This window comes from Equus caballus, chromosome 28, assembly GCF_041296265.1.
Source record: "Equus caballus isolate H_3958 breed thoroughbred chromosome 28, TB-T2T, whole genome shotgun sequence".
NCBI lineage: Eukaryota > Metazoa > Chordata > Mammalia > Perissodactyla > Equidae > Equus > Equus caballus.
This window is the reverse complement of record NC_091711.1, coordinates 38,782,566-38,810,094: the sequence shown is the minus strand read 5'-3', so window position 1 is coordinate 38,810,094 and position 27,529 is coordinate 38,782,566. Positions and strand designations below refer to the sequence as shown.

Below are 27,529 nucleotides of genomic sequence, written 5' to 3'. Positions count from 1 at the left end.
ATGCTCTAGTCTTATGAGGCCTGTTTTTGGTTTAATTAGCAAACTACTCTGTCATTTACAATAACTAGTCAACCCTTTGCTTTAAAAAAAAAAGCAAATGGCAGTTTAATCACAAAATTCTGATATAGTAGATAGACATACTCATGCAACTTTTTAAAATGACTTTAGGTTTATCTGTTGTTTACGTATATGTTGTAGGAGTATTTCACTGAGAAGCTTTCTTATTTCTGAACATGTGAACCAAATTATTGTATCTCCTGACATCTGTGAAAATAACAACATTGAATAAAAGGAAGGAAAAGAGGAGAAATCATTTTCATATGTAAAATTAGAAAAACAATTGCAAATGACTTCAGCTCCAATTAATAAAAAAATATTTAGCCAGACTCAGACTCAGTTATACTGTTTGTCTTTGAAAGGGAAAGTATACTAGGGAGATAGGAAAAGATTTTACACTATGGATGTGAAAGAAAATTTTTGTACTCTGCTATAGTGTAAGACTGCCAGTTTCTGTGGAACACAAAGCCCTCCCTTTCTTGGACAGCTCAGTGCTTTGCTGGCATTTTCTTCAAAATCTGTTTTCCATCAGGACCACGAGGAGGGAAGGTGTTAAGAATCGGGGAGGTTGGGAAGGGGGTTGCTGTTCCTTTAAGTGGTGGCGCGAGCCCGTGTGGCAGCAGGCGCTCTGGAGTGTATTCTTTTGTAATGAATCACCAGTTCCATTGTCTGCTATCTCCCCCCTTTGTAGCTGAAGTCTTTCACCTGAGCTGCTGCCAGTTCCATGTTCGGTTCTAGGGTGGTTGGGAGAAGAGAAGAGGGAGGGTATTTTATGCTTTAATTAAAGACAGATAGGAGAGCAGGTATGTTTTGCTTTGTTTCATTTTTTCCTATCTTTGCTGTTTTGTTTTTTTGCAATGAGTTGAAGTAGAGACTCTGTTCCATGATTTAGCTAAGAATATCCCATTTTCTGTGAATCTTGAAAGTCCTCAGTGATTATTTAGTCTCCATTTTGTGGCATTGCTTTAAAGTGATTCCATTCGGTTGCCTGCCAGTTCCACCCAAACCTCATCCCACCCTTCATCACAGGGCTGCAGCCCACACTGTTTGTTTTGGCACACTTTCCTCTTTCTATGGGCTGCACAGGCCTCTGGGAAGTCGGGGGTAGGCGGGGATTGTGGGTTGGAGACTAATTTATGTTCCTTTACAATGAACCAAAAAAAGCCTCACTTTTTCCAGAGATTTGCTTTCTTTCTGAATTCTTCTGCACTGCTCCATATCTTCACTTATAACCATTTCCTTGCCAAGGCTAAGACTGGCACTTGAAAAATATTGCTATTCTAGAAATTACTTAGCTTTCCTGAAAAGAAACCCAGATTTCCATAAGTGTGATTAAATCTAAACGATTTTGACTCATTAAATGGTTTTTCTTCCCTATCACCCCACCACCACCACCAAAACACACACCATTTTGTGCCCCTTCCCTTTATTTATTTTTCCATTGTCTTTCTCCTTAGTTTTGCAATTGAGACTAGGTAGGCTTAGCGTTTGGCAATCTGCTGTTCCAATTGGTATCGCTACAGAGGACATCTCCGTGTTGAAAAGTAAGTGACACTCCTGATCCTTCTCGGTGGTGGGGCATGGCTTAAAGTCTAGGTTTTGTTCCTCCAGTTTTCTGTTCTTCCTGAGAAATTTCGAAGTCATTTCTGCAGATTGCCATGTGGAAACCATTTCGTCTCTCTTTTGACTCTTGGTTCGTCCTCACATTATTAACTTGTGTTCACGTCAGTCCTTGCCTTGGATTGTTTCTTGGACAGCTGTGTTCAGGCAGATCTCCACTAGGACCCAGTCATAGTGGTGCTCCCACCCCATGCCCACCAGCCTCCTTCTGATTACCATTCCTCTCTGGAATCCGACGTTGTTGGTATCTCAAGCATTCCCTTCTGGAGTCATAATTCCTCACTCTTTTTTTTTTTCAACATTCCGAAATGACTGTCAATTCTTTCTTAAACATTTCTTCACAACACTTCGTATGTGAAACCCAGCAAACACAAATGGATTGCTCCCCTGCAGTAAATGCTTTGCTGTTTTGAATGTAGCAAGTTTGTTACGGGACTCCATGCTCGGCTCCTCTAAGCGGTTAGAAACGCTGCAGTCGGCCATTTCTCAGATGCTTACATGCTCCTCTATTACTATTAGAGTGATTAAGTTCAGGAGACCGTGGAGTCAAATAGTTCATTAGAGGTCATTGCCAGAGGGAAGCATTGAAAGTGCAGGTCTGATTTTGTTACTCCTCTGCTTAAAGTCTTCCAGTTGTTTCCCTTCAGACTCAGAATAAAACCCGGTGTCCTTACTCCAATCTCTAAGGCCCTCCTTGATCTGCAGCCTGGCTGTCTCCAGCCTTATCTCCTGCTGCCCTCTCTTCCCAGATTTCCTCCAGTGACACTGTCCTCTTTGCTGTTCCCTTAACACACTTTGTGTCCTCCTGCTCAGGGCCTTGCCTTTTGTTTTTCTCTCAGCCCAAAATGCTCACCCCAGATATCCGCGTGGCCTCTCAGGGGAGAGCTCTCCTCGCCTTCTTGTCTCAACTTGAACTCCCCAGTCACTCCTTAGCCCTTATCTGCTTTTTCTTCACTTATCACTGATTTTAGTCCTTATAATTACTTGTTATATGTTAGTTTGTTTATCATCTGTGGGCCCCCCCCCCCCCCCCGCCCGCAAAGAATACAAGCTTTCTGAGGTCAGGGACCTTGTCAGCAGTCTGTTGTATTCCCAGTGTCTATAGGACTGTGCCTGGCACGCGGTCATGTAAGAGCCAACCAGCTAATCTTTATATATGGTTAGAAGGCACTGTTCGAAGCACTTTACGTACGTTAGCTCATCAAATCCTCTCAACAGCTCTGTGATAATCTCCATAGTGCAGAAGAGGAAACTGAGGCATGTAATGGTTAGGTAACTTGCCCAAGTTTACACAGCTACTAAGAGATGTTGTGGGAATTCATATCCACAGACTGGCTTGCAAATCCATACTGTTTTTGTTTTGTTTTGAGGAAGATTAGTCCTGAGCTAACATCTCTGGCCATCTTCTTCTCTTTTGTATGTGGGACACCTGCCACAGCAGGACTTGCTAAGTGGTGCATAGGTCCATTCCCAGCATCCGAACTGGCCAAACCTGGGCCACTGGAACAGAGCAGACAAAGTTAACCACTACGCCACTGGGCCAGCCCTGTGAATCCATACTCTTAGCCACTGTACTCTAATGCCGCGTGTAGGTATTACATATTCTGTAAATATTTGTTGACTGTGTAAATGAATTAATTAATTGAGACTCTGATTCACTTCTGGAATTTCCGTCTCGGACTTGTTGAAGACTTTCATAGAATACTTGCAATAACAGGGCATTCACTATTGAATAAAATGAATTCATTATTATAATATTACATAATAATAATAGGTAGCAATGTAGAGTGCATATTATGCATTAGGCACTATTGTCAATATCTTATTGATTATGTCATTTGTTCCTTTCAGCAGCCTTATAAGTACTATTAATGTCCACATTGTAGAAATTAGGAAATGGGTACAGAGAGGTTAAGTAACTTGCACAAGGTGGCAACGCCAGGATTTAAACACAGAAAGTTTGGCTCCAGCTTCCCTGTTTTTAACCACCACTAATAATGACTGTTACTGAAATAACTTCTTGTTTTTGCATACCTACTTTGCACCAATTTTGCATACAAATCATATTTACATATATAACAATTACTACATTCATATCATATATCACTTGTCAATCACCTTTTGAGGGTGGTGTTTTTCGCATACATTAGACTTTGAGATTAGAGAGGTTGAGCACTTGGTGGCTCTGTACATACAGAGATAGCTTTCAAACTTGAGATCTACTGAATTCCAAATTTGCATGCTTTGCCTTTATGCTGCAGCTTCATAAGATAGTTCTATTGTTGGCCATTAAAAAGTAGAAAAGTTTTCCTTATGGTGTGCTAAAATCTGTTTTCATTATTGCCTTCTCACTCTTCCCAATTCTGTCCTCTGGAATGACATAGAGTGGTTTAATCTCTCTTCTTCATAAAAACCAAATATTTGAAGACAACTCCTAAGTGTTCCCTTTAATCTGCTTTTCTCTAGGCTCATCTTACCTACTTCCTTGCATTATTCCTCATAGATGTGAAAACTTATGGTTTTCAGAGTCTTTACTGTCCTGGACTAATTGTGTCAATTTATATGAATGATCTATCATTTGTATCTAATTACTAAGTAAAATATCAGTTATGAGTATTATTAAGTATCACATCTTTGTTATAAGTTTTGTTGTTTGACAACATCTTTGACTTTGCTCAGTTTTCATAGCTTGTGGATCATATAGTGTTCTCAGCAATTTATAACTTCAAAAATAAGGGGACATTACTCTCAACTCTTAGGTAGAGTTATGGGAATTATAGAGTGTTTTAAATCAGTAGCAACAGTAAAACATGACCTTATTTTCTATTGAGAATAGAAGTAAAACACAGAAAAAAATTAAGCCCTTGAAAAATGTTCTGATTTAATAATACTTGTTAGAAATCAAATACCATACAAATATTCTTAGGTTAGTTTATTTTGGCATATTTATTTTTTTCATCATGCCTCTTGAATTTTTTCAAAGGGCTATCAGTTTTAGAATACTAGGATAACATTTCTTATTTAATTAATAGCTCTGGAAATGAGTATAGCTAGACTATTGTTAACAAAAGGAAATACAGTTTTTAAAATTGTAACTTAAAATTACATAATGAGATATTTAATTTATTCAGAATTGCAGGATAAAGTTCTGCAACCAAACTTTGGTATCTCATATTTAAAGGAATATTTAAGCAGAAATATGGTGATGGAAATCAGTAATTGTTTTACAAAATTATGAAAGAATACTTCATGTCCACAAATAATGTAACTATATTCTTTTATCTAATATTGATTATGAGATCCCTTGTAAGAAGTTTTGAGGAGACAAACTGAGGCTTCAGTGAAGGCGATGAGATTTTGAAAGACTCTTAACTTAGAGCAGAGAGCCACAAATTTTCTCTGTTAATGGCTAGGTGGGAAATATTTTTGGTTTTGCAGGTCATACTGTCTCTGTCACAGCTATTCAGCTCTGGTGTTGTAGCATGAAAGAAGTTGGACGATGCATAAATGAATAAGGGCGGCTATGTTCCAGTAAAACTTTATTTATGGACGCTGAAATGTGAATCTGATATAATTTCTTTGTGCCACAAAATATTCTTCTTTTGAATTTTTTCAACTATTTAAAAATGTGAAAACCATGTTTAGCTTTCAGGTGGTAGAAAAGCAGGTGGTGAACCAGCTTTGGACCAAAGCCACAGTTTGCCATCCTCTGACTTAGATGCGTGCAGGTCCTTCCTACATTTTTAGTATGGGGGAAGTTTTCCCATATAGCTTGATGACAGGGACACAGTTTCTAGCAGTTTCAACAGGTCATCTTGGATCTCTATGAGAGACTTTCTCTCTCATCCCCCCCTCCCCCAAAAATATGAAGATTCTTCTCTTTTCTTCACTTTCTTTCTCCTTCCATCCCATCCGCAAATCTGAACCATTTGCGATTACCCAAATATGCCATATTTTAGACCTTTCTGCTTTTCATCAATTTTTTCATATATATTTTCATGTATTATTACTTTGGGCCAGAATACCTTTTTCTCTCACTTGATTAATTTCTTGCCTTAAAAGTTCAGCTTAGACTTCACCTACTTTAGAAAGCTTGCCCCAGCCCATAGAGTTGTCCCTTTTTGTGCTTCATTGGCTTTGTCTATGTATTGCTCTCTTAGCTCATATTACTTAGTACTGTAATTGTGAGTATATTTGTCTGTTTTTTCCATCAAACTGTAATTTCAGGATGGGGACTATATCACCAGTGTTTCTTACCATATCTGGTTCCATTTAGTATCCAGTAAATACTTCTTGATCGAATTAATGAATTTTTACTTGTTAATTCATTGACAGGGTTCTCTTTCAAAATGCAAAACAGGAGATTCAAATTAGGGTAATTACGCATATCCTAGTCCTTATTATTTAAATAAGTTAATACTTAAAATACAGTGTTGTTTTGGAAATGGATGCTTTATTTGGCTAGAAAAAAGGATTTTGGAGTAAACAGCTATTTGGGGAACACACAAATCTCTTGTAGATGTTCCAGTGGAAGTCTGCGTATATGCAGAAGATGGCATGTGGGTAAGTGGCATGAGAGCTCTAGCCTGCTGGGAAGTCAGGAGAAAGGGAAGAAGAGCATGACCCCAACAAGTGAGGAAGTGCAAAGAGAAGTGGAAAGGTGACAATGAAATTTTAGGGATTGGCAACCCATAGTCAGTATACCAAACGTGGTATATTAAGTACAGCCATCTCCCTCTCTCCTTTTCCTTCCAGTCAAGGTGACCAAGAGTTAGATTCTCTGCATGCTGCTCTTGAAAAGCTGTCAACACGGGTGTGTATTAGACCATAACCATTTCGTATCGTTTTTAAGGCTCACTGTTCACTGGTTTTTTTAAGTCTCTTTTTCTCTCTGTGTATTTCCTTTTGCGTAGTTTCTATTGTGGTGTTATCAAATGTATTAATCTTTTCTTTTGCAATGTCTAATTTGTCATTAATCCAGTCCAATTTGGGTCTTTTTTTAAATCTCAGGCATTATAGTTTTCATCTCTAGAATTTTGACGTGGATGTTTTTTATATCTCCCATGTCTCTTAACATGCTTAATTTTCTTTTGCATGTAATTTCTCTTGAACATATGGAATACAGATGTTTTAATGTCCTTATCTGCTAATTCTAACATCTGTTTTAGTTTCAGATCAGTTGCAGTTGGTTGAGTTTTCTCATCATTATGGATTGTATTTTCCTGATTCTTTGTATGCCTGGTAGTTTTTGATTGGATGCAGACATTGTGAATTTTACCTTTTTGGCTGCTAGATATTTTATTTATTTCTGTAAATATTCTTGAGCTTTGTCTACAGCACAGCTGAGTTTCTTAGAAATAGTTTGATCCTTTCAGGTCTTGTTTTTAAGTTTTGTTAGATAAGACCAGAGCTGTATTTATTCTCAGGTTAATTTTTCCCCGCTTTTGAGGCAAGACTCTTGTACTCTAACTGATGCTTCTTAAATTACCAGGTTTTCCACTCTTCTTGGGAGCAGGCTCTGTTCCTCTCACTGGTAAGCTACCAGCACTGTTCCTTCCAGCTCTTTCTGGTAGTTCTTTCTCAGCCTCAGGAGGTTTCTCACGTGCAGGCAGTGGTCATTACTTAACCCGGTACTTGAGGGGAACCCTCTGTAGATCTTTGGAGTTCTCTCTCTGTGCAGCTTTCTCTTCTGTGGTACTTTCCCCTGTGAACTCTAGTGTCTAGCCAACTTCCCTAGACTTCTAGCTCTATCTCCTCAAGTCATGGAGACCACCAGGCTCTGCCTGGCTTCCCCCTCTCTGTGCTACAGCCTGGAAGCTTTCTCCAGGTAATAAGCTGGAGCAGACGTAAAGCTCACCTTGGTTTTTCCTGTCTCAGGGACCACTGTCCTTCTTTGCCTACTGTACAATGTCTTGAATACTGTTGTTTCATATATTTAATTCTGTTTTTTTTAATTGTTTGAGGCAGCAAGATAAATCTGGTCCTTGTTACTCCATGATAATTGGAAGCAAAAGTGAGACCACTTATTTTTAAATGAAAATTAAGTGGTATCTCATTTAATACATTTCTAATTTATCACTGAAACATCAGTTGAGCAGTAATTTCAAGGAATATTAGAGAAGAATGCATAAGATGCATAAATAATTAAAATGTGAGGGAGAATATGGTAAATTACATGAATATGATGTTAATAAAGTACCATTAAAAGTTCAGATGAGGAAAAAATGAGTTTGGGAAGTTTGGCAGGTACGGAAAAGGTGAGAGAAAAAGCTATGTATGGCATGTGTTGTGTGTGTTTGTGTGTGTTGTGCAAGACATTATTTGAATCTCGATCCAAATTCTTGAGTATTGAATGAGATTCGATGGTAGGATAGTTCAGAGAAAGTCTAGGACTGATCTAATTAAAGGTAAAAAGAGTTCTTTAACAAAAATACGTGGACAAGATCACAGGAAAAATAGGGTTTCTGTGTTTTTGTAGTTCAGCATGATTTGTGATCTGTTGTGGAAAAGGAGAAAGATTCTTTCCTCCTCTGGATTACCCGTCATCGCAATTCTAGCAGAATAGGGCGGGAGAAAAGGCAAAGTACCATTCGTTCACTTAGACAGTGTAGAAGACACGGGCACTTTGAAGTGTGCAAAAGATGATCATTGTTCTAAAACTTATGGAACTTTAGAAAGCCTCAGTAAGCAATATTTAGACTTTCAGCCATTGCTATTTAAATGGTTTTCAGGTTATCTAGAAATTTCAGTGGGGAGAGGGTGCTATGGAACTAAACATGTTGTACCTGTTAAAGAATGTGGGTGGCACTGTTGAGAGCTTTCTTAACTTCAGCTCAAATGGCTGCCTGACTGTTATTTGCTAGCATAGCAACTGTGAACCAATGTTCATCCAAGTATGTGCTTTAAAGTTTTCTCTCTTCATGAACCAGGAGACATTTTTGAGAAACTGGGAATGTATGTATTTTGTTTGGGTTAATTTCATTTAGCCTATGTTTTATGTAAAGCCTTTAGTAAGAAGAATGTGACCCCCACCCCTTCTCCCCCACCATTTGTATTGATGTGACTCTTTATGTGAGAAAGAACGTGAAGAACTCTAAGGTTATAACTCAGCTGTTAGGTCTTAAATTCTGTACCATATATACCCTTCTCCTTTTTTTTTCTTCCTTCACAATAATAGTGGTTATTATCGCTAGTACTTTTTTTTTTTTTAAGTCAGAAGCATAGGTGACTTATTCAGAGTTGTACAACTGTACATGGCCAAGCCTGGGTTTCAACCCACAGTTATCTTATTCCAAAGTTTATGATCTTTCTACCCTTTTTTTGATGATAGTATAATATGAAGAATATAGGTCTTAATTTTCATTTAACTTTTTCTTTACATAAGGAAAATGTCTGTAACTCACCTTTAGCCAGAACCCTGAGAAATGTCAGCTCATTTTCTTGCAATCTTAGGTTCCTCTGGGATGGGTGCAGAATTGATCAATTTGATATTCTGTGCACAGCTTTAGTTTCCTGAAACTTTATCTCAGCTCAGAGGTTTTACAGTTGGATGGTTTAGTATTTCATGTGGGAGTATTTGTGCAGGTAAGAGAGCAATCGAAGTATTGGCTCTTTAGAGTAGCTTTTAGCCACTTTGGGCAGGGGAACAGATAAACTCCTTAATGGCACTTGGTTGACTCTGTTACAGAAGAAGATACTGTTTCACATAGTAATATACCTACCGTTCCTTTTTTTTTACTACATTCTGTCCCTTGGATAAGGCCTCTTTATCACAGAATCATAGGTTCTTAGAGCTAGAATGAATTTTATTTTACAAATCAGGATACAGATCCAGAGAAGAAGTGAAGTGTCCAAGGTCATATGGCAAGGCTATGGCAGAACTGGAGCAGAACTCATTTTCCCATAGTCTCTGTCTGACGTTCTTCCTGCTGTCAGAACATCCTCCTAGCAAGTTCAGATCTTTAGTAAAAGGTGTTCAACTGTAGAGGCTAAAATATCAAGTTCTTATGCTCCTCATTCCTAAAAGGGAAAATCTTAGAATGAATAAAAAGTTAAACTCATGCATCTTGGGCATTCTTTACTGGAAAGTTATTCTTGAGTGAAGCTGTATAGTCTAGTTGACGTGATAATGATAATATTGAAGTTCTGGGTGAAGAAGATTGTAAGTAGGAAAAAAAATAGATATACTCTTTTTTTTTTTGTACATATGTGAAGATTTTTTTGTTCCTGTTTGTTTTTTGAGCATTTGACTTTACGTGGAAAGATAGGAAATGTGGAGTGAAGTCTGGGAGTGTTTTCATTACTAAGCAACCATTAAAGTGTAGACGGCTTCTTCTTGGTGCTCCTGGGAGCTGATTTTAGATCTCCATTCTCAGTTTTCTGCATGCCGCCTTTCTGAAGTTGATTATCTATCCTCCCTTACGCTGAGACAGGTTTTCCTGTGTAGTAATGACTCTTATTTATGATAGTCTTTTTTAATGACTTCTTCCAACATAGGACTCTAATTTCTTCTCCAGGCTTATTTGTCTCATTGTGATAAAGGATTAAATATTGCAGTCACTAGTTTATATTTCATTGCCCTTCCTGACTGAAGGGTAGGAGACTGTGGCTTGCCTTATTGATCCATGTCTTAGAGATCAATAGGGTAACGGGAAATACTGCGTTCTGATCTTGGCCACTGTTGCATTCGCGGAGGAGAGTAGTGAAGAGTTAGGTATTCAAATTGAGAAATTCTTGATTTTTGTTTTGTTTTCCGAGAGTTATTAGACCCTTGGGAGTCTTTTGTGTTTGTCAGGATGCAGAGTCATGTTTAGCCCATAGTGCCGGGTGTAGCTGTAGATGGCCCTTGGACTGTGACTTACAGTACACGTTAAATTCTGATTCTTCTCTAAGTTGCTTTGCTTCCTGTCATCTAAGTGGCTCTGATTTACGAAAGCATAAGTACAAGTGCTTTTTCAAGAATTGTAGTAAACACTTCATTTTCCTTTAAGCCTCTCTAATTTGCTTTTAATAAATCTTAGTGTTGTTAGAAGGTTAGTTTCAAGAAACACAGAAGTTCATTAACTCGTGTCCTTTCTCAAAATTAAAAATTAACCTGGAATTCTAGAGCTTACTCATGGTTGAAATCTTTTACAGAAAATAAATCATGACTTCTGGGCCAAGATACATACTTTAGCTTGCCTTCCATCTCTTGTAAGACTCCACTGTGAAGACAGTATAGAAAAAAAAAAGAAAGAAACCAATAACAGCAAACAGAAAAGGAGAAAGAGTGATATTACTAATAAACAAGAGAGTTAAACAGATTTCTGGAAAAACTAAAGCAGTTGGGAACCAATAGATGGATGAATGGAGAGGCTTAAGCCTGCCAGTGCAAGGAGGCTGCTGCCGGTGTGGAAGCCACTCTGCCCAGCAGGAGCCCCAGAGGCTCTGGCTCAGAGCAGGTGTGAAGAAGGGATGTACAACAGGGATTCCAATTTATTATAGAGGGGAGAATTCAACTACCTGGCCTTGCCATAGCCTGTCCAACACCTTTGCAATGGAAATAGCCAGCATTTACTGCACTGCCCCCTTTTCCCAGCAATAGAAAAGGGAAACCAAAACCCCAGATTGTTTGACGCCAAAGAAATCGATCAGACTGTTTCGGGAAATTTAATTCTTTTTGTATTAAATATTAGCACGCCCTTTTTTAGTCTGATATTTGGGGAGGAGGTCGTTCTACACTTTCTTAGCAGCTGATGCTAAAACAAAGCCTACCACTCGACATGCTCTTCCTTGTCTCCCACTGAGTTCCCAGCCAGAATTTTAAGTCCAGGGAGAGACTTAATCAGAAAGTAGATTTACTTGTACGATAGCAGAGGAAACCAATACCAGCTAACCAAGTCCTTAGACCCGACTCATCGGTATATGAGGATCATTAGTCATATGAGAAGAACTTTCAGCATGAAAGAGACCAGAAGAAACAGAAAGAAAATATGACCCAAAGGGAAACAGATAATCCAGGCAACAGAGGAAAATTTAAATACAGTCAGATTCAAGAAGGTAAGGCATTCATAAAACCAGTACTTGGTGTAATGAAAAAGGAACAATTTGAGAATTCAAAAGAGAGTAAGAGATTAAGAATGTGATTGTCAAAAGAAACACGCCATAAAGGATATAAAGTAGAGTTGAAGGTATCTCCCCAAATGTAGAGCTTTAAGACAAGAAGGTGGAAAATAAAAGAGATAAGTAAGACACAGATGGTTTCCTTAGCCCACGTCCCAAGAAAACAGAGCCTGAGACAAAACCTTACCTGCTGACACTTTACTGGGGAGTGGGCTCTCAGGAAAGCAGGGGTGAGGAAAGGGGGGCGAAATGAGCAGGAAAGGCTGGCCAAAACTCTCTTGGAGGTGGGGCTGACTCCTTGGTTTCAGTGGAGGTCTTATAGAAACGTTGCTCCTCTGGCCAGTCCATCCGAAGGGCGTGTGGCGAGGTGTTTTATCTACTGACTTCCTCTCATGTCCTCCTCCCTGTCCCCATCAAGGTTTGCGGTACGCTTAACTCACCTCACCCCTCAGGGGCCTCAGCGGGAGGCCGGGTCCTCCGCACTGTGTGCACAGATCTGCAGAGTGGCGTGTCCGCTAAGCCTGGAGAGCTGGGAGGAGTCAGCAACCCCTAATGGCAGTCTTTGGCCTTGGAACCTCTGCCATTTAAGGAACTGTTAAAAGAAGGTGTCTCCTAAGAGGGCTGATGATGAGAAGGGGAGGAGGCTGTTGCTTATTATCGTCAGCTCTTTTGTGCCCATTTCATTGGCTTCATGTACATTTATTAATTTGATAAAAATAAAGATTAAATTTAAAAAGGGAACATGAATTATCAGAAACACCCTAGGAGTAACTATCAAAGTTCTTTTAGAATGCATTTGGGGGAAAAAAGTACTTCAAATATTGAAAGATGAAATAGTAGTTTATATCAGTTTATAATAGTTTATATCAGGATCATCTTTTTAAAGAAATTGGACTTCTGGAATTGATCCTTTCTCCTTTTCCTCCCATTCCTGCCTCACTCCCCGTTTTCCTGCAGGACTGAGATCTGGGGGTCTTCTGCTCCTCCCCATGCCCAGTGCCAGGCTTTGCCGAGTCTGCCTTTGGGTTGTCCCTGGCACTTGTCCCCTCATCTGCTTCCTCTGCCTCGACTGTAGCCTTAGTCTTATTAGTCCCTTCAAAGTTGGTCGTATCCTTCTAGCAGATGTCTCTCTTCCCTTCCTCATGTCACCTTTGTTTCCCCATGCTGGATGGGTTTTGGTCTCTCTACTAATTTTGGTTATAACTTTTCTAAAATAACAAAAGTCTGTAGTTATTGATATGCTCTACTAGATTGAACTTATTTCTTTTTTTGCTTTAACAAATACTTACTGAATGCTTTAAGGCAGTCACTGGGGATACAAAGATTAATTAGACCTTAACAGTTACGTGCCCTCAAAGAACGCGTGTTCTAGAGAGGCGATCACATGTAAACAGGTAACCGTACTGGAATAGAAGTGCTGCGGTAGAGTGAGGTATTCGGTTCGGGGGCGTGGAGGAGGGAGTGGTCTTCTTTCCTGTTTGGGTGAATCAGAAACTGCAGAGAGCAGTAGATGATTGAACTAAATATTACAGAGCGTGTACAGGTTAGCTAAATGGGTAGGAAGGAGCAAGGCTTTCTGAGCCGAAAGAGTAGTGGGTGCCAAGAAACTGGAGGGTGAAACAGCACAAGGTGTCTTCCAGGATTCGATACAGGAAAGAGCCACGCCTGAGCTGAGCCACCGCCATGTCTCAGATGGGTTGTTAGGCAGCCTCCTTGCTGGACTGCCTGCTTCTGCCTTGCTGAATGGTCCACTTAAAACCAAATCTGACCACACCTCTTCTCTACTAAGAACTCTCCCCAGAGAGTAAAAGCCAAAATCCCTGCAGGGGCCTTAAGCTTTACAAGATTTCTGCCTGACACCACTCTGTCCCCCCGCCCCCTTTCTCACTTCTCCTGCCACTCTGTTCCTTGGTCATTCCAGTTCAGTCACATGGGCCTCCTCGCTTCTGATTCCTAGAATAAGCTGGGCATGTTTTCACCTCTGAGCCTTTGCCTTTGTGTTCCCTTCATCTGGAGTGCTCTTCCCCCAGACAGACACACGGCTCGCTCCCTGAATTTCGTCAGGTGTCGGCTCAGATGTTGCCTTCCCTGACCCCCCTGTATCAAAAGCCATCCTCGTCCCTCTCACCCCAGGACTCCCATCCCCTCTTTCTTGCTTCATTTTTCTCCATGGCACACCACCTGTTTCTTTTTGTGCTTGCCTGTTTAGTATTTGTCTCTCCTACTAGAATGTAAACTCCGTAAGAGCAAAAACTGTGTCTTTGTCATCGCTATTGTTTTCCCAGCATTTAGAACAAAGTGTAACACACGATAGCTGCTCAGTAAATATTTGATGGCAAGAACTGAAGCTGAGTAGATGAGGTATGCAAGGGGCATGACTTTCATACAAAGGTGTTTGGACTTGAGACTGTAGGCATTGGGAAGTCTAGGATTTTAAGAAGAGAATTAATTAACTATCTGATTTAGATTTTATTGTAGAAAGATCATTCTGGCAGCTGCTTGGAAAATTGGTTAGGTTGAGGTTAAGTTAGAAAGGGGAACTAGTAAAGATTCTTGGGCCGGCCTGAGTGAGGGTTGGCGAGAGCAGCGATTCTCATTTTTCTTTCCATCTCCCATAGTGTGTAACATGGACCCTCACATGTAGCCTTTCAATTAATATATGTATTTATTAGAACTATAGTAACTCATTTTCTGTGGTAAATATTTATGAATGATTATATTGTGGTAAGCTTTCTGCAGAGTTCCTAAAGCTATTGGAAGAAAGGATCCTGTCTTTTTCACAGACTTACTCCTTCAGAAACAGATAGTCATCTACCTGGTTAGTTCAATTGATTAAGCATTTTCTAAAGATCAGCTGTTATGTGCTTATCGTTTGGTGAGGAAGCTATGATGAAGAAGTCTATGATTCAGCCCCCAATCTGCTCAGGGGTTTCGCCTGTGAAATGAATAGAGGAAATAGACAGCATCATGCAACTGTGGTTGCAGAGAAAATGCAGTTTTATTCTGGGAAGAGTATAGGGGAAAATTTTGTCTGTTACTACATATATATATCGTATGAATTACTCATTTTAAAGAAGTGGACTGTACTAGAACATCCATTGCAAAATCTATAAAGAATAATTAAATATTTTATGATTCAGGAGCCACTACCAAATCTTGCTAATGTTTTATTCTGAACCTAAGTTCTGGCTGTTTTCAAGGGTATTCCTATTTAACATATAGAAGATGCAAACTTAGTTGTCCATGAAGACAAAATACAGAGTAAATTAGTTTAAATTGTAATGAAAAGTTTGGTTGAGAAAAAGAATAGTCACCCATGCAGTGTATAAATCACTAACAACGTTGAAGAGAACAGACAACCAACCCTTCATTGTATATAAGGGCCTTCCATTTCCAAGGAAGCAGGTAGCTGACCCAGAGTCTCTCTTGTGATCTCTTGTTGCCGATAGAAGCCATGATTCGTGTATATTTGAGGTTCTAAGTACTGCTGTGAGGAGAAATGGGAGAAAGAGCTTTTAGGAGGTTGGAGATATTAAGACTATTACAGAGTTTGGTCATTTTTAACCTAATAGACTATTGGTTTGAATGACTTTGTTCTGAAATATTTATTTTTCTGCTTAAATATTCATTGCTTTGAGATGGCAGAACTCTGCCTCAGGGGAGAGGTCTGGCTGACTGTTCTCTGAGTAATTTGAAAGAGGGTGTGTGTGTGTGTGTGTGTCAGATTTGGTGGCAAGTTTGCAGTATTCTTATTGACAAGGCCTGTACCTATCCTTAGACTTGCATGTCCCAGATCTGTAATTATTTTTATTCTAAGCAGGCAGGTAAAGTATACTGTATCTTGTTTTATTCTTATTTCTGATCTGTTTGCAAGAGCTCCAGATTGCACTCAGTCCCTCCTGCACTCTGTCACCCCTTCCTGGGCACACTCGCTCTTCAGGTCCTAGTCTTTAGGTCATACCCACTCTAAAAGAAGGACCCATGGTTAGGCATGCATTTCACTAGGTTTGCATTTTTTAAAAACTGGTGTTTATTCTCTTATTTATGAGTTCCATGGAAGAAGGTAATTCTCTACGATCAGGTAATTTACACTATTATCTTCCTTTCATAACCTTCTCCCTCCCTAATCTCTGTCCTCCTAGAGGTGTGAATGCTTCAGGGTATTTTCTAGAGGCACCTGTGCCACCATAATTCTTTACCGTTCTGCCCAGCCAAGGCCTCCAAAGCGGTGCTTCTCAGTGCTTTAGCCAAACCACCTAACCCTGGAGCGCCAGGGCCCCCCTCCAGCGCACTGAATCCTCATCTGGGGACAGGATCTTGGCTTTTTGAAAAATATGTTCCCAGAGCGATTGTTATGCACAATAAAGTATGGGAATCTCTGCTCTCAAGGAACCAGGTAAAAGATGAGTGTGGGTGTGGGGCCTGAGTGTAGTGGACGTGTGTCCATGCCGCGTGACCTTAGTGATCATACTGCCGAGACTGCAGCAGGAAGAGATGTGTCCTGAGCTCCTTCCTTGAAATCAGACAATACTTCCCCTTAAATTTAGTATTTCAGTTGGTGATTGGCTTTTTGTTACTATAATCATTAAATCTGTTTTGGTGAGCCCCCTTGGGATCCAGCCATCTGCTAAGTTACAGACGACTGAGTGAAAACTGAACTGTTGGAGTTCAACCTGAACATACGTATGGAGACTACATGGAAACTTCATGTATAGGTTTTTCCTCCCAATTTCTAATTTACCTACAGATTGTCTGACATCTTATGGCTCTGGGTATAATTTATATTCACTGTATAAGAGCAAATACGTTACTTTTATCTCACTTTTATCTTACTTACTTTTGTTAAATTTAAGTATGCAGGTAAACTGAGACTCTAGAATGAATTTTACTTTGTGCCTAGTGATTGGGCACTGTTTTGTCTTTGTACATGCTTATCCATCCATTTTATTACCCTGGGTTTTCTTCTTGGTCTATCATTCTTCTGCAGCATTTTAAAAAATTATTTTAATTGATTCTAGATTATCTTAAATCCAGTGTTCTGTCCTTATCTTGCTGTGATAGCAGTTATATAGCTCTTTTTTCCCTTTGATCATAGACATCTGGACAGAAGTCACTGCTTTTAGTACAAGAGCTGAGAAGAATGATAGACGTTTGCTTAGGGACCTGCAACTGAGAGCTTTTTGTAAAAACTGTTCTTTACGAAGGCAGGTAGAGTTTGAAATCTGAGCCTATCTAAGCAAATCCTGGGTGATAAAAATGATATAATTTGTAAAATACTTAAAGACAACAATACTTTCTTTCTATAACAAACCTAGAGAATTAATTTCCGTTTATCTACAGCATTAGGAAAACAATTAGTGACGTTGGCAGTGGTGATGATCCAGTGAGAGGATGCTCTTCCTCAATAACAAAGTGATGCTTTTTATGATGGTGTGAATAAAAGTAATATTGATCTGTTTCTATCAGTGATCCATTCTGATCGTAGATGTAATGTGGGAATTGGGAAACTTTTCTCTGAGGATTTGCAGTCTGTTGATTAGAAGCAGCACATTTGCAGATTAGGTATATAAGTGGGAATCAAGATTAGCAAACTGACGAATTAGAATGACGTTGAAAAATAAATAGGGAGGTTGGCTCCATGGCCTAGTGGTTAAGTTCTGCACATTCTGCTCTGGTGGCCTGGATTTGGTTCACGGGTGTGAACCTACACCACTTGTTGGTGGCCATGGTGTGGTGGTGACCCACGTACGAAGTAGCAGAAGACTGGCACAGATGTTAGCTCAGGGCGAATCTTCCTCAGCAGAAAAAAAAAGAAAGAAAGAAGGAAAAATAAATGGGAAGATATAAACAAACAAAAATACCCTTCTATCTCTAAGATTACATAAACTTTAATTATCCTAGAAAAATTAAGATAGTTATAATTTGGGCCGTTCTTTGTATGTTCTCCTATAGTACTTTGTGCTTAGCTTTGTTCGTAGCACAAATAACATTGATGTAATTATTAGTTTACATGCCTTTCTCACCATTTAAATTTGGTCCTGCAAAAGCAAAATCTTATTTTTGCCCTTGTGCCTCCCCTTCCTCCCCATTAAAGACTAGAATGTTGTCGATGCTTAAATGTCAGTAAATAATTGATTCAAATAATAGAATAATTCGGTAGGCAAGAGAATATGCTTAAGAAACAATAACAAAACAGACTCGTTTACTCCAAGCAGTATGACTTGTAAATAATGAGAAAACTTTTCTTTAAAGTGTTATAAGTGTGAGTGGGGTAATAGGTCCTGAATACTTCACAACTGTAAGTCTTAAAAAGTTATTTTGTTTTGCCTTTTTCCCTATAACTGATTAGTTGCCAAATTCTTTCAATTCCACCACAAAACGTCTCTACATTGCGTTTCCTTTGCCCCACTATACTTGTTTAGGCCCACATGTCTTCTCCAGTATGTTGCAAAAGCCTCTTCTTTCTGCCTCCTGATCCTCCCCCCTCTAATATATCCCACATACTGTTAATATCACGTAAGCTAGGATTCGGTTATTCCCTTTTTCATGGTTCTTCATTACCAAGAAATAGTAGTTAAAATCGTCAATATCTAACTGATTTGGATATCGGGACACTGAATACATAGAGCAAAATATAAAGGGTTAGGGAGAGCTTCCAGATGAGTCTAGTTGACTGGAAAGCTGGTTAACTCAATAATCAGCAGAAATGAGAAAAGAAGGTAATAAATTCACTTTGTGGACATACAGAGTTTGTAATGTTGTTGGGGCGCTGAGCTGGAAGGATCCAGTCTGAGTTGGAGAGGAGCTCCTGGAAGAACTGGATCAAGGACAGAAACCTGATCAGCTAGGATGCCTGGCACCGAGTTAATGAGTTTCACCTGCTCTCATTTAACGCTCGCCACACCCTGTGAAGGAAGCAGTGCATTTTGCAGGTGAAGAAGCAGGCTAGGAAGGGCTGAGTGGTCCCTCCATGTGTGGTGAGAGGCAGAGTTGGGGTTTAAATTCAGGCCTGTCTTGCAGGCCCCTGCTCTTCTTTTTGTTCTACCTCCTGTGAAAGCTTGGGAGAAAGGACAGGGTTGGACCTAAAAATATTTGAAAGTCACCCATAGGTAGGTCATGGACGACGCTCTGAGGTTGCTGTGGGTGACGGAATAGACTGGTAGAAGGGTTGAGACGTGGTCCTTGGGTTAGACGTTTTTCCTGTTTGCTGGGAACTATTTGCTGTGATAGTGTATTTGAATTTAGAATTAAAACATCCAGCACATTTCACATTGTGCACGGAAAGACTGTATATGATAGTGTGTGACCTCTGGTGCTGCATGTGATTTAAAGGAGAAAGACATCATTCTTAGCTCCTTTGTTTGCAGGATTAAAGGAAGTCACGTACCTAAAGCACAAGCACATAAATGTTGATTCTTTTCTTGCCTAATGGTGTTCTAGCAGTTCTTTCTGCCCACCCCAACTCTCTGCTCTAATGTGCTATCAACCCAGGGTAACATTTGTTTCATCGTTTATTGTCCCTCGTTACACTCTACTCTAGCCAAACACAGCAGTTTGCTGTAGTGTGCGTACATGCAACTTTCCATCTTAATCTTCCTAATTTAATAAATACTTATTTAACACTTAATATTTATTGGACACCGTATAGAAGTCTATAATGTACAAAACAGTCCCCACTCATCATAATGAAACTTTTAATAGAGATAAAACACATATCTAGATACGTTAAGTGTAAGGCTTTGAATTGAAATGTCTTCTACACATTAGTAGTGGAAGCTAAGTGCTATGAATACAGGAGAGGAAGGAATTACTTCTAACTGGAATTGGGGAATGCAAACGCTTGCTCAAAGTCTGCTATATTAAACACTGTACCAGGCCCTTTCATTTCATTTCAGCTCACAATAGAGAGCCATTATGTCCATTGTATAGTTGACAAAACTGAGGCTTAGTTTCCTGTCCAGAGTCACACAACTAATAGCTCACTGAGTCGGGATGCAGTCCAAGGTTTATTTGGTTCTAAAGCTTAATCTCCTTCCTTTACACCAGGGATCAGCAAACTATGGCCTACACCCGAATCTGGCCCACTGCCTGTTTTTGTAAGGCCCACAAACTAAGAAGGACTTTTACCTTTTTAAATGCTTAGAAAAATCAGAAGAAGAATAATATTTTGAGATGTGAAAATTATGTGAAGTTTATATTGCAGTGCGCCTGAATAAAATTGTACTGAACATAGCCACATTCATCTATTTACATATTATCTGTGGCTCCTTTCATGTTACAACAGCAGAGTTGAGTAGTTGTATCGGAACCTGCAAGGCCTAAATATTACTGTCTGGCCCTTTATAGAAAAAGTGTACTGACCCCTGCTTTTTGCCGTACTTCCTTTCTAGAAATAGCTCCATGGAGAAGGGATTATTTGAGTTGATCCTTTATGGCCAGCCAAATTTCATTATACATGAGTATTCCTGATAGAGGTACGGCATGGGGAAAGGCACTGACCCCTGCTGTAGCAGTCTGGCTGTGACTTGGGAAAGCGCCATATTTGGGGAATACTGAATGGTCTAGATTCACTGCAACACAGAGTTATAGTCAGGAGTTGTGTATGATATGACTGGGGAAGAAATGGTGGAAGAACCCGCTGTAGATGCCACTTGGAGTAGTGACTAAGAACACCAGCTTTAGAATTGGCTTGGATTTGAATTTGAGTCTCCTTATGCCAGTTATTAGCCGAGTGGTTTTTGATAAGATACTTTAACTTTTTATTTTTTTTTATTAAAGATTGGCACCTAACAACTGTTGCCAATCTTCTTTTTTTTTTCCTGCTTTTTCTCCCCAAATCCCCCCAGTACATAGTTGTATATTTTAGTTGTGGGTCCTTCTAGCTGCGGCATGTGGGATGCCGCCTCAGTGTGGCCCAAGGAGTGGTGCCATGCATGTCCGCGTCCAGGATCCGAACAGGCGAAACCCTGGGCCACTGAAGGGGAGCGCGAGAACTTAACCACTCAGCCACGGGGCCGGCCCCAATACTTAACCTTTTTAAATGGCAGTTTCCCTATTTGTAAAAGGAGAATAATGGGAATACCTACTTTATGCGGTTGTGAGAATTTAATGAGTTAGTATATATAAAGTACATAGTGTATTACCAGATGCATAATAAATATTCAGTAAGTGTAGGCTGCCAATACAGGTGAGGGAGGGTCAGGAGGAGTTTAGAATGTACTTAATGGGTGATGGTGAACCTTTATGTTGCTCTAAACTGTATTGGAGTTTTCCTGTGTTTACGGTAGTCTCCCTAATGTGATTGTAAACTCCTGAGAGGCAGATTCTGACTTTTGTTGTGATGTCTTCACTGCCTATGACAGTTGTGGACCCATAGTAGGTTTTAGTGCATGTCTTAGAATTGAAATAGAATCTCAAATATCTCTCGCCATTACCTTTTCATCTGGTTGATCATTCTAGAAACTTCTTTAGTGGATTTTTCTTACTTGCTAGCTGATTTCTATATACCGCTATAGTTTTGTATATCTGTGCTTTGTTTTCTTAAATATTGTCCCCAAAAATATGGTCATTAGGGTTTTTTTAATTTCACGTAACATCCATTATAGTGGCATCTAGTGGGATTTTAATATTTGCTAATTTGTGGAAGCTTGACCCTACGATCTACCTGGTGATTGTAGTGGTTGAGAACGTTCATCTTTTATAGGGAGTTAAGGGTTTTAGTCACTTCATACATGTTATCTTACCAATTCTTCACAGCAATACAATGGCATTAACACTGCTGTAAAATAGAATAGACAAAGAACCTCAAGCACGGAGAAGGTAGGTGGCATTAAAGTGTCTTTAGGTTTCTACAGTTACAGTAAGTGGCAAAGCCGAGATCCAGATTATGCTCTAACCATACGTTCCAGCCTGTCTTTGGGAAAATATGAAATTGATTGGGTCTCAGATGGATTTGATGATATTTTAGGTCGTATCTAAGTAGTGGAATAAACAAATTTGTGTTGGAGAATAATACATTTAAGAAGTTGTTGCCAGTCTTTATAACTCATACATTGCTTTCCTGTGTGGGTATCATCTTGAGCTTTAATCAAAGACTGGAAATTGTTGACTCACAGGGGCTGCATTCTATGGGAAATAGACTGGTATTTTTTGTCCTCTTAATATTTAATTTCTCTTTTAAACTTTTGTGTAGGTAATAGAATGGTGATGAGATGACAGGGTATTGGTTTGTTGAATAATTATTGAAATGTCAAATAATGCTACAGCTCAGATTTGTCTGTTTCATGTAGCTCTCTTCAGGGTTTTTTTTAAAGATTGGCACCCGAGCTAACATCTGCTGCCAATCTTTTTTCTTCCTCTTCTCCCCAAAGCTCCTCAGTACATAGTTGTATATTCTAGTCATAGGTCCTTCTGATTGTGCTGTGTGGGACGCTGCCTCAGCATGGCCTGATGAGCGGTGCCATGTCCACGTCCAGAATCCAAACCGGCGAAACCCTGGGCCGCCGAAGCGGAACGGGTAAATTTAACCACTCGGCCACGGGGCCGGCCCCAGGGTTGGTTTTTTTTTTTCAATTTTTCAAAAATAGCTTTAGAAAAGCAGCTTTCTTATTCATTTGTGTTGTCTTAGTTTTTAAACCAGGGGGTTAGAAATATGGGCTGCTGTTTTGGAAATTCAGAAGGTCTGACTTTTCGATATAGTTATAAATTGTATTGCTGATCGGAAGACAGTTAACTGAAGACTTGCTGCGTGTGTAACTTCCTGTAGTGAGTTCATGGGGACAGGAGAAGGATTGGATGAAACGTGCTCTTTCTGTCCTTACAGTTTGCTTTCTACAGGGTGGGGACACCCTTCATCTTAGATGTTCTGCTTTATTATTCTGCTGATGCAAAACCCTTAAGTGAGAGTAAGACTGTATGGCTGTGCCCGCGTAGTTCCAAGAGCTGAGCAAAACCTCCTGCCCTCATGAAGCTTGCGTTCTAGTAGAGGAGACAGAATAAATGAAGACAGCATCGTTATTGCTCTTAGGGGATAGGGAGAAATAGGAGTTGACATTTTAAACAGAGTGGTCAGGATAAGCTGACACTTGAGCAAAAAGACACAAGCGAGGTGTACAAGGCAGCAGACGTTGGGATAACTTCCTGGCACGCAGGAAGAGTGAAGTCTAGTCCTGCTTTCAGAGAACTTTCATTTTAATGGGATACACTGATAAGAACTAAAAGGTGACTATACTTTATTTTTCCTCTCGTCTTTCATGTAAAGTCATAATTTATGTTCTAGGGAAGAGAGAGTTATAGTTAAATCTTTATTATATTCTTGTTAGGTGAGGTGGAAACTTTATTTGCATAGAACTCTTTATTGTCTGTTAATCTCATGGAAGAGAAAGCTGATAGACTGTGAAATTAGGGAAAAGACAAATCGTGTCTAATCTTGTGGACAGGAAGAAAAGTTAATTCATATTCTTAGATGAGTTATACTTAAGCCGCTTAGTATAAGGTATTAGAAACAAAACAGTTTCATACAAACTAGAGGTAAGTTCTTCCCTAGAAATAGTCATGCGAACTGTTATCTCATAGTTTGTCTGGGGGCCATCGCACTTCTCTTCTGAAGTTATAACGCTGGACTGTGGCCTGGAAATATAATAGAAATCTGAAACTATTTAACATTTTAAATAACAATAAGGTATACTTGGGGAAATTTTCAGATATTGGAGAGTATGAGATAAAATGTGAAAGCACTCCTATCCCAATTTTATTCCCTTAGTATGTAAATGCAGTGGTTGTTTTTCTTTAACAAAAGTAAAAAACTTTCCTATAAGTAACAAAATAATATACTAAGAATTTCTTCTTGATCTCCTAACAGAGGTTCTCATTTCTCTTCTCTTTGGGAAGCAGTTCAGCCTCTGCCTGTGTTGTATTTCTTTGAAACACATAGTGCCAAGGCTACAGTGGATCCTATAAAATGTTTTTACCCTTCTTCTCCCATCTCCCACTGCTAATTGATGTGTTTATTCAGTTGACTGAGCCAGCTTCGTCAAGATTCCCCCTGTGGGAGAGTTAATATTGTATACTTGTGTGCCAGAGTGTCGTTCCCAGCAGGGCTGAGTGGAGGCCAGAGGCTGGAGTAGGAGATGAGTTGGAGAGGAGCAAAGTCAAAGCATTAGAAGTCCCCTTTGCCGTGTTAATCGTAACTGAGAAACAGTGTCTTCTAGCCTTTACCGATTCTTCGTGGGCCCTCCCTCTGTCCTCTAAGGTCATCTTTATGCCTGGAGCTGGAGTGTGGAACTATGAAGACCTTTGGTGCCTTTATTCTCGTTCATTCACCAATCCACCTGAATTTGAATTTTCTCTTTCACATCTCTCTTCAGGCCAGTAAATTCTAGGAGGGCTTCTGAAGCAGTATGCTTCATGCAGGTAGGTAGGTAGTAGACAGGTAGGTTGATCTGAAGGAGAAGGGAGAGAATTACTTTATTTCCCTCTTAGGATGCCCAGAATAGCTAAGGAGAAATTGTAGGATACTTCAACCTAGAGATAATGAAGAGGACCTGTATACTGATGGATGACCAAGATAGTCTTTTTCCCTGAGAAATTATGGGTAAAAATGTGAGGTTTTCATGGCATAATTTCTAAGAACCAAACAAAGGGAAGATTTTTATGTAAAAAGTCCTTAGTACCATGTAGAAAAAGATTCTCGGACACTGGAGACAGCTGAATCCTGATGCTGTATAACCTGAAAGACAGTTATGAATTTTTGTTTCTAGATAACGTCACTACCGTTTTCTTGAGAATAGCACAATAATTCAATGTTTCAGCATATTGACTTTCCCTTATTGATTACATTGTTTGTCATTCTCTTATATTTAAAAAATATGTTGGGGCTGGCCCAGTGGCATAAGTGGTTAAGTTCGCACACTCCACTTCGGCCTCCCGGGGTTCGCCAGTTCGGATCCTGGGTATGGACCTCTCTGCACCACTTATCAAGCCATGCTGTGGCAGGCGTCCCACATATAAAATAGAGGAAGTTGGGCACAGATGTTAGCTCAGGCCAATCTTCCTCAGTAAAAAGAAGAGGGTTGGTGGCATATGTTAGCTGAGGGCTAATCTTCCTCAAAATAATACATAAAAATAAAAAATATTTTGCAGGCTTTATTAACAGAAGTAATACATGCTTATTATTGGGAGCACCAGAAACTTTTGGAGATTTTGGCTAGACATGTTTACTATTTTGATTGTGGTGATGAGTTCATGAGTGTACATGTATATATGTCAAAACTTCCCAAATTGTATGCTGTAAATACATGCAGTTATTGTATGTCAGTTATACCTAAATTAAATTTTTTTAATTTTTTGTTGATTTGATGACAAAAAAATAGACTTACTTTGTTGTAGGTATTTCCATTTGCTAGTGAGGCTGAGCATTTTTGTATCAGCCATTAGTATTTCATCTTCTGTGAATTGTTCAGATACATTTTGTCTCTTTTTCTGTTGTATGGGTTTCTTATTAATCTGTATGACTTACTCTTGCGTTAGTGATGATAACCCTGTGTGTCTGTCTTACTTGTGTCAAATATTTTCCCCCAGTTGGTTTTTCTTTTGACTGTTGGAGTCCATTTCTCTCCCTTTCTCTTCCCTTCCCTCCTATCTTTCCTCCCTTCTTTCCTTTCTAACTTACATAGCCAAATCTGTCTTTTATTTTTTCCTTTCTGGTTTTTAGGTTTCCTGTCTTACTGAAGAATCCCACACACCCCAGTTGTACTCCCAAGTTTTCTTGTATTTTTATAGTTGTAGTTGTTATGTTAGATTTTGTTCCTTCTGGAATTTTTTGGCTATGGACACGAGCCAAGGGGCTCATTTTATTTTCTTTCTATCAGGTAGCCAACTTTTACAAATACCATATGATAAATGAACAGTTTTCACTCGCTGAATTGAAATGCCACCTTTATCTTCAATTGTTTCCGTATAAATTTGAATCTGTTTTATGATTATCAATATTCCATTAATCACTTTGTATATTCTTACTGATTAATCACAGCAGTTTATGGCAAGTTTTAATATATGATAGAATATGCCCCACTTCATAGTTTTTCCTTTTCCAAACTTTTTTTGGTTTTTCATATGCAAATTAGAAACGTTTTTAGTCCCCTGTCCTTCCTCAGACACCATTTGTTTCTGTTTGGAAATGACGTTAGGGTTACATTTTACTTTAGGAAGGATTAGCGTTTTTATATTAAGTATTCCTCCAGAAACCAAATGTATCTTTCTATCTATTCAAGTCTTGTTCTATTTTATGTATTGTATATTTTATATTACAATGAAAATTTTGTTACTTTTTGGAATAACTGGTTATTGCTAGTTTTGAAAGTTATGTATAAATCTGAGAAGTTTTTATTGTTAGGTCTACTAGTTTGTAGTTCATTCTCTTGGCTTCTCTAAGTATATAGCTATATTTGTAAGGGTAACTTATCTTTTTTTATTACTTTTGTCTCCATTTTGTTTTTGTTGTTTTGTTGTATGTAGAAGGAATAATAGTAGTGGGTACAATTATCTCCTGATTTTTAATAATAGTGATAAATACTTCACAGTTTAATATGTTGTTGATGATTTTTTGTCTTATTTTTCTTTTGTTATAATTAGCATATAATAACATACTTACCACTTGTTCAGTTTAGTGAATTTTAATGATTTGATATCACCGATAATAAGATATATAACATTTCCATCATCCTAGAATGTTCTGTAGTACCAAATTTCCGTGAATGCTACCCCCACCCAAAGAAGACAGAGCTGCTTTCTCACTTCTGTTACCATAGATTAGTTTCTTCTTGTATTTCATATGAATGGAATTATACAGTGTGTATTTTTGTGTGTCTGGCTTCTTTTATCCGATACAATATTACGACTCATCAGTGTTGTTGCAAGTTAGTTCATTTTTGTTTATTGGTTTTTGCTGTGTAGCACTCCATTTTGTGAATAGACCACAATTTGTTTATCCATTGATTTCAGTACAATCATTTTCAGTTGGGGCTATTGTGAATAAGGCTTCCATGAACTTTCTTGAACAAGAGAATTTTGTATGCTCACCTTAAAAGTAATTATGTAATAAGACTTTAAAATCACCTTTCTCCTTATTTTCTCTGTCTCACTATTTGTTTTAGGGTAACCAGGAGCCAACAACAACTCCTGACGCAATGGTTCAGCCTTTTACTACCATCCCGTTTCCACCACCTCCACAGAATGGAATTCCCACAGAATATGGAGTGCCACACACTCAGGACTATGCCGGCCAGACCAGTGAGCATAACCTGACGCTCTACGGAAGTACGCAGGCCCACGGGGAGCAGAGCAGCAGCTCACCCAGCGCGCAAAATGGCTCTCTCACGGTATGTGATTGTGAGCTGGAAAATGGCAGGAGGCATGCCATCATGTTGAAATCTTCACCTTAATCATCATACCAGAAAGCCTTTTGAATTAACTTAGCATTTACGTTACACTATATAGCATCTATGTAATTTCAGTTCTACTCCAAGCTTGTAATTAGAAGATAAAGATTGAGAGTTAAAACTCAACAGTCCCTGCCCAGGAGCTTTCAGTCTAGAGATGGGACAGACGCTCTAACAAGATAAGTGCAATGACGAGAGCAAACTTAGAGGGGTGCTACTCTTCTCAGCTTCACCAGTAACCTTCATTTTGCAAAATCTCATGGTCCCTTCTCTGTTCTTATCGTACACTGTCTCTCTACACATTGCCTCCTCTC

At 39.2% G+C, this 27,529-nt stretch overlaps 1 protein-coding gene across 50 annotated transcripts in view; it reads left to right on the top strand.

Annotated features, from left to right (window-relative positions):
• The window catches only part of RBFOX2 (RNA binding fox-1 homolog 2), a 265,092-nt gene that overhangs the window by 175,238 nt on the left and 62,325 nt on the right, over positions 1-27,529 (top strand). For all 50 annotated transcript variants that reach the window (XR_011433672.1, XR_011433673.1, XR_011433671.1 and 47 more), the window contains one exon: positions 26,931-27,155. Coding sequence is in view for 46 of the 50 variants with exons in the window: in XM_070254237.1 (XP_070110338.1) it covers positions 26,931-27,155 (225 nt within the window). In the remaining 4 variants the exon portion in view is untranslated. The remainder of the gene's footprint in view (positions 1-26,930; positions 27,156-27,529) is intronic.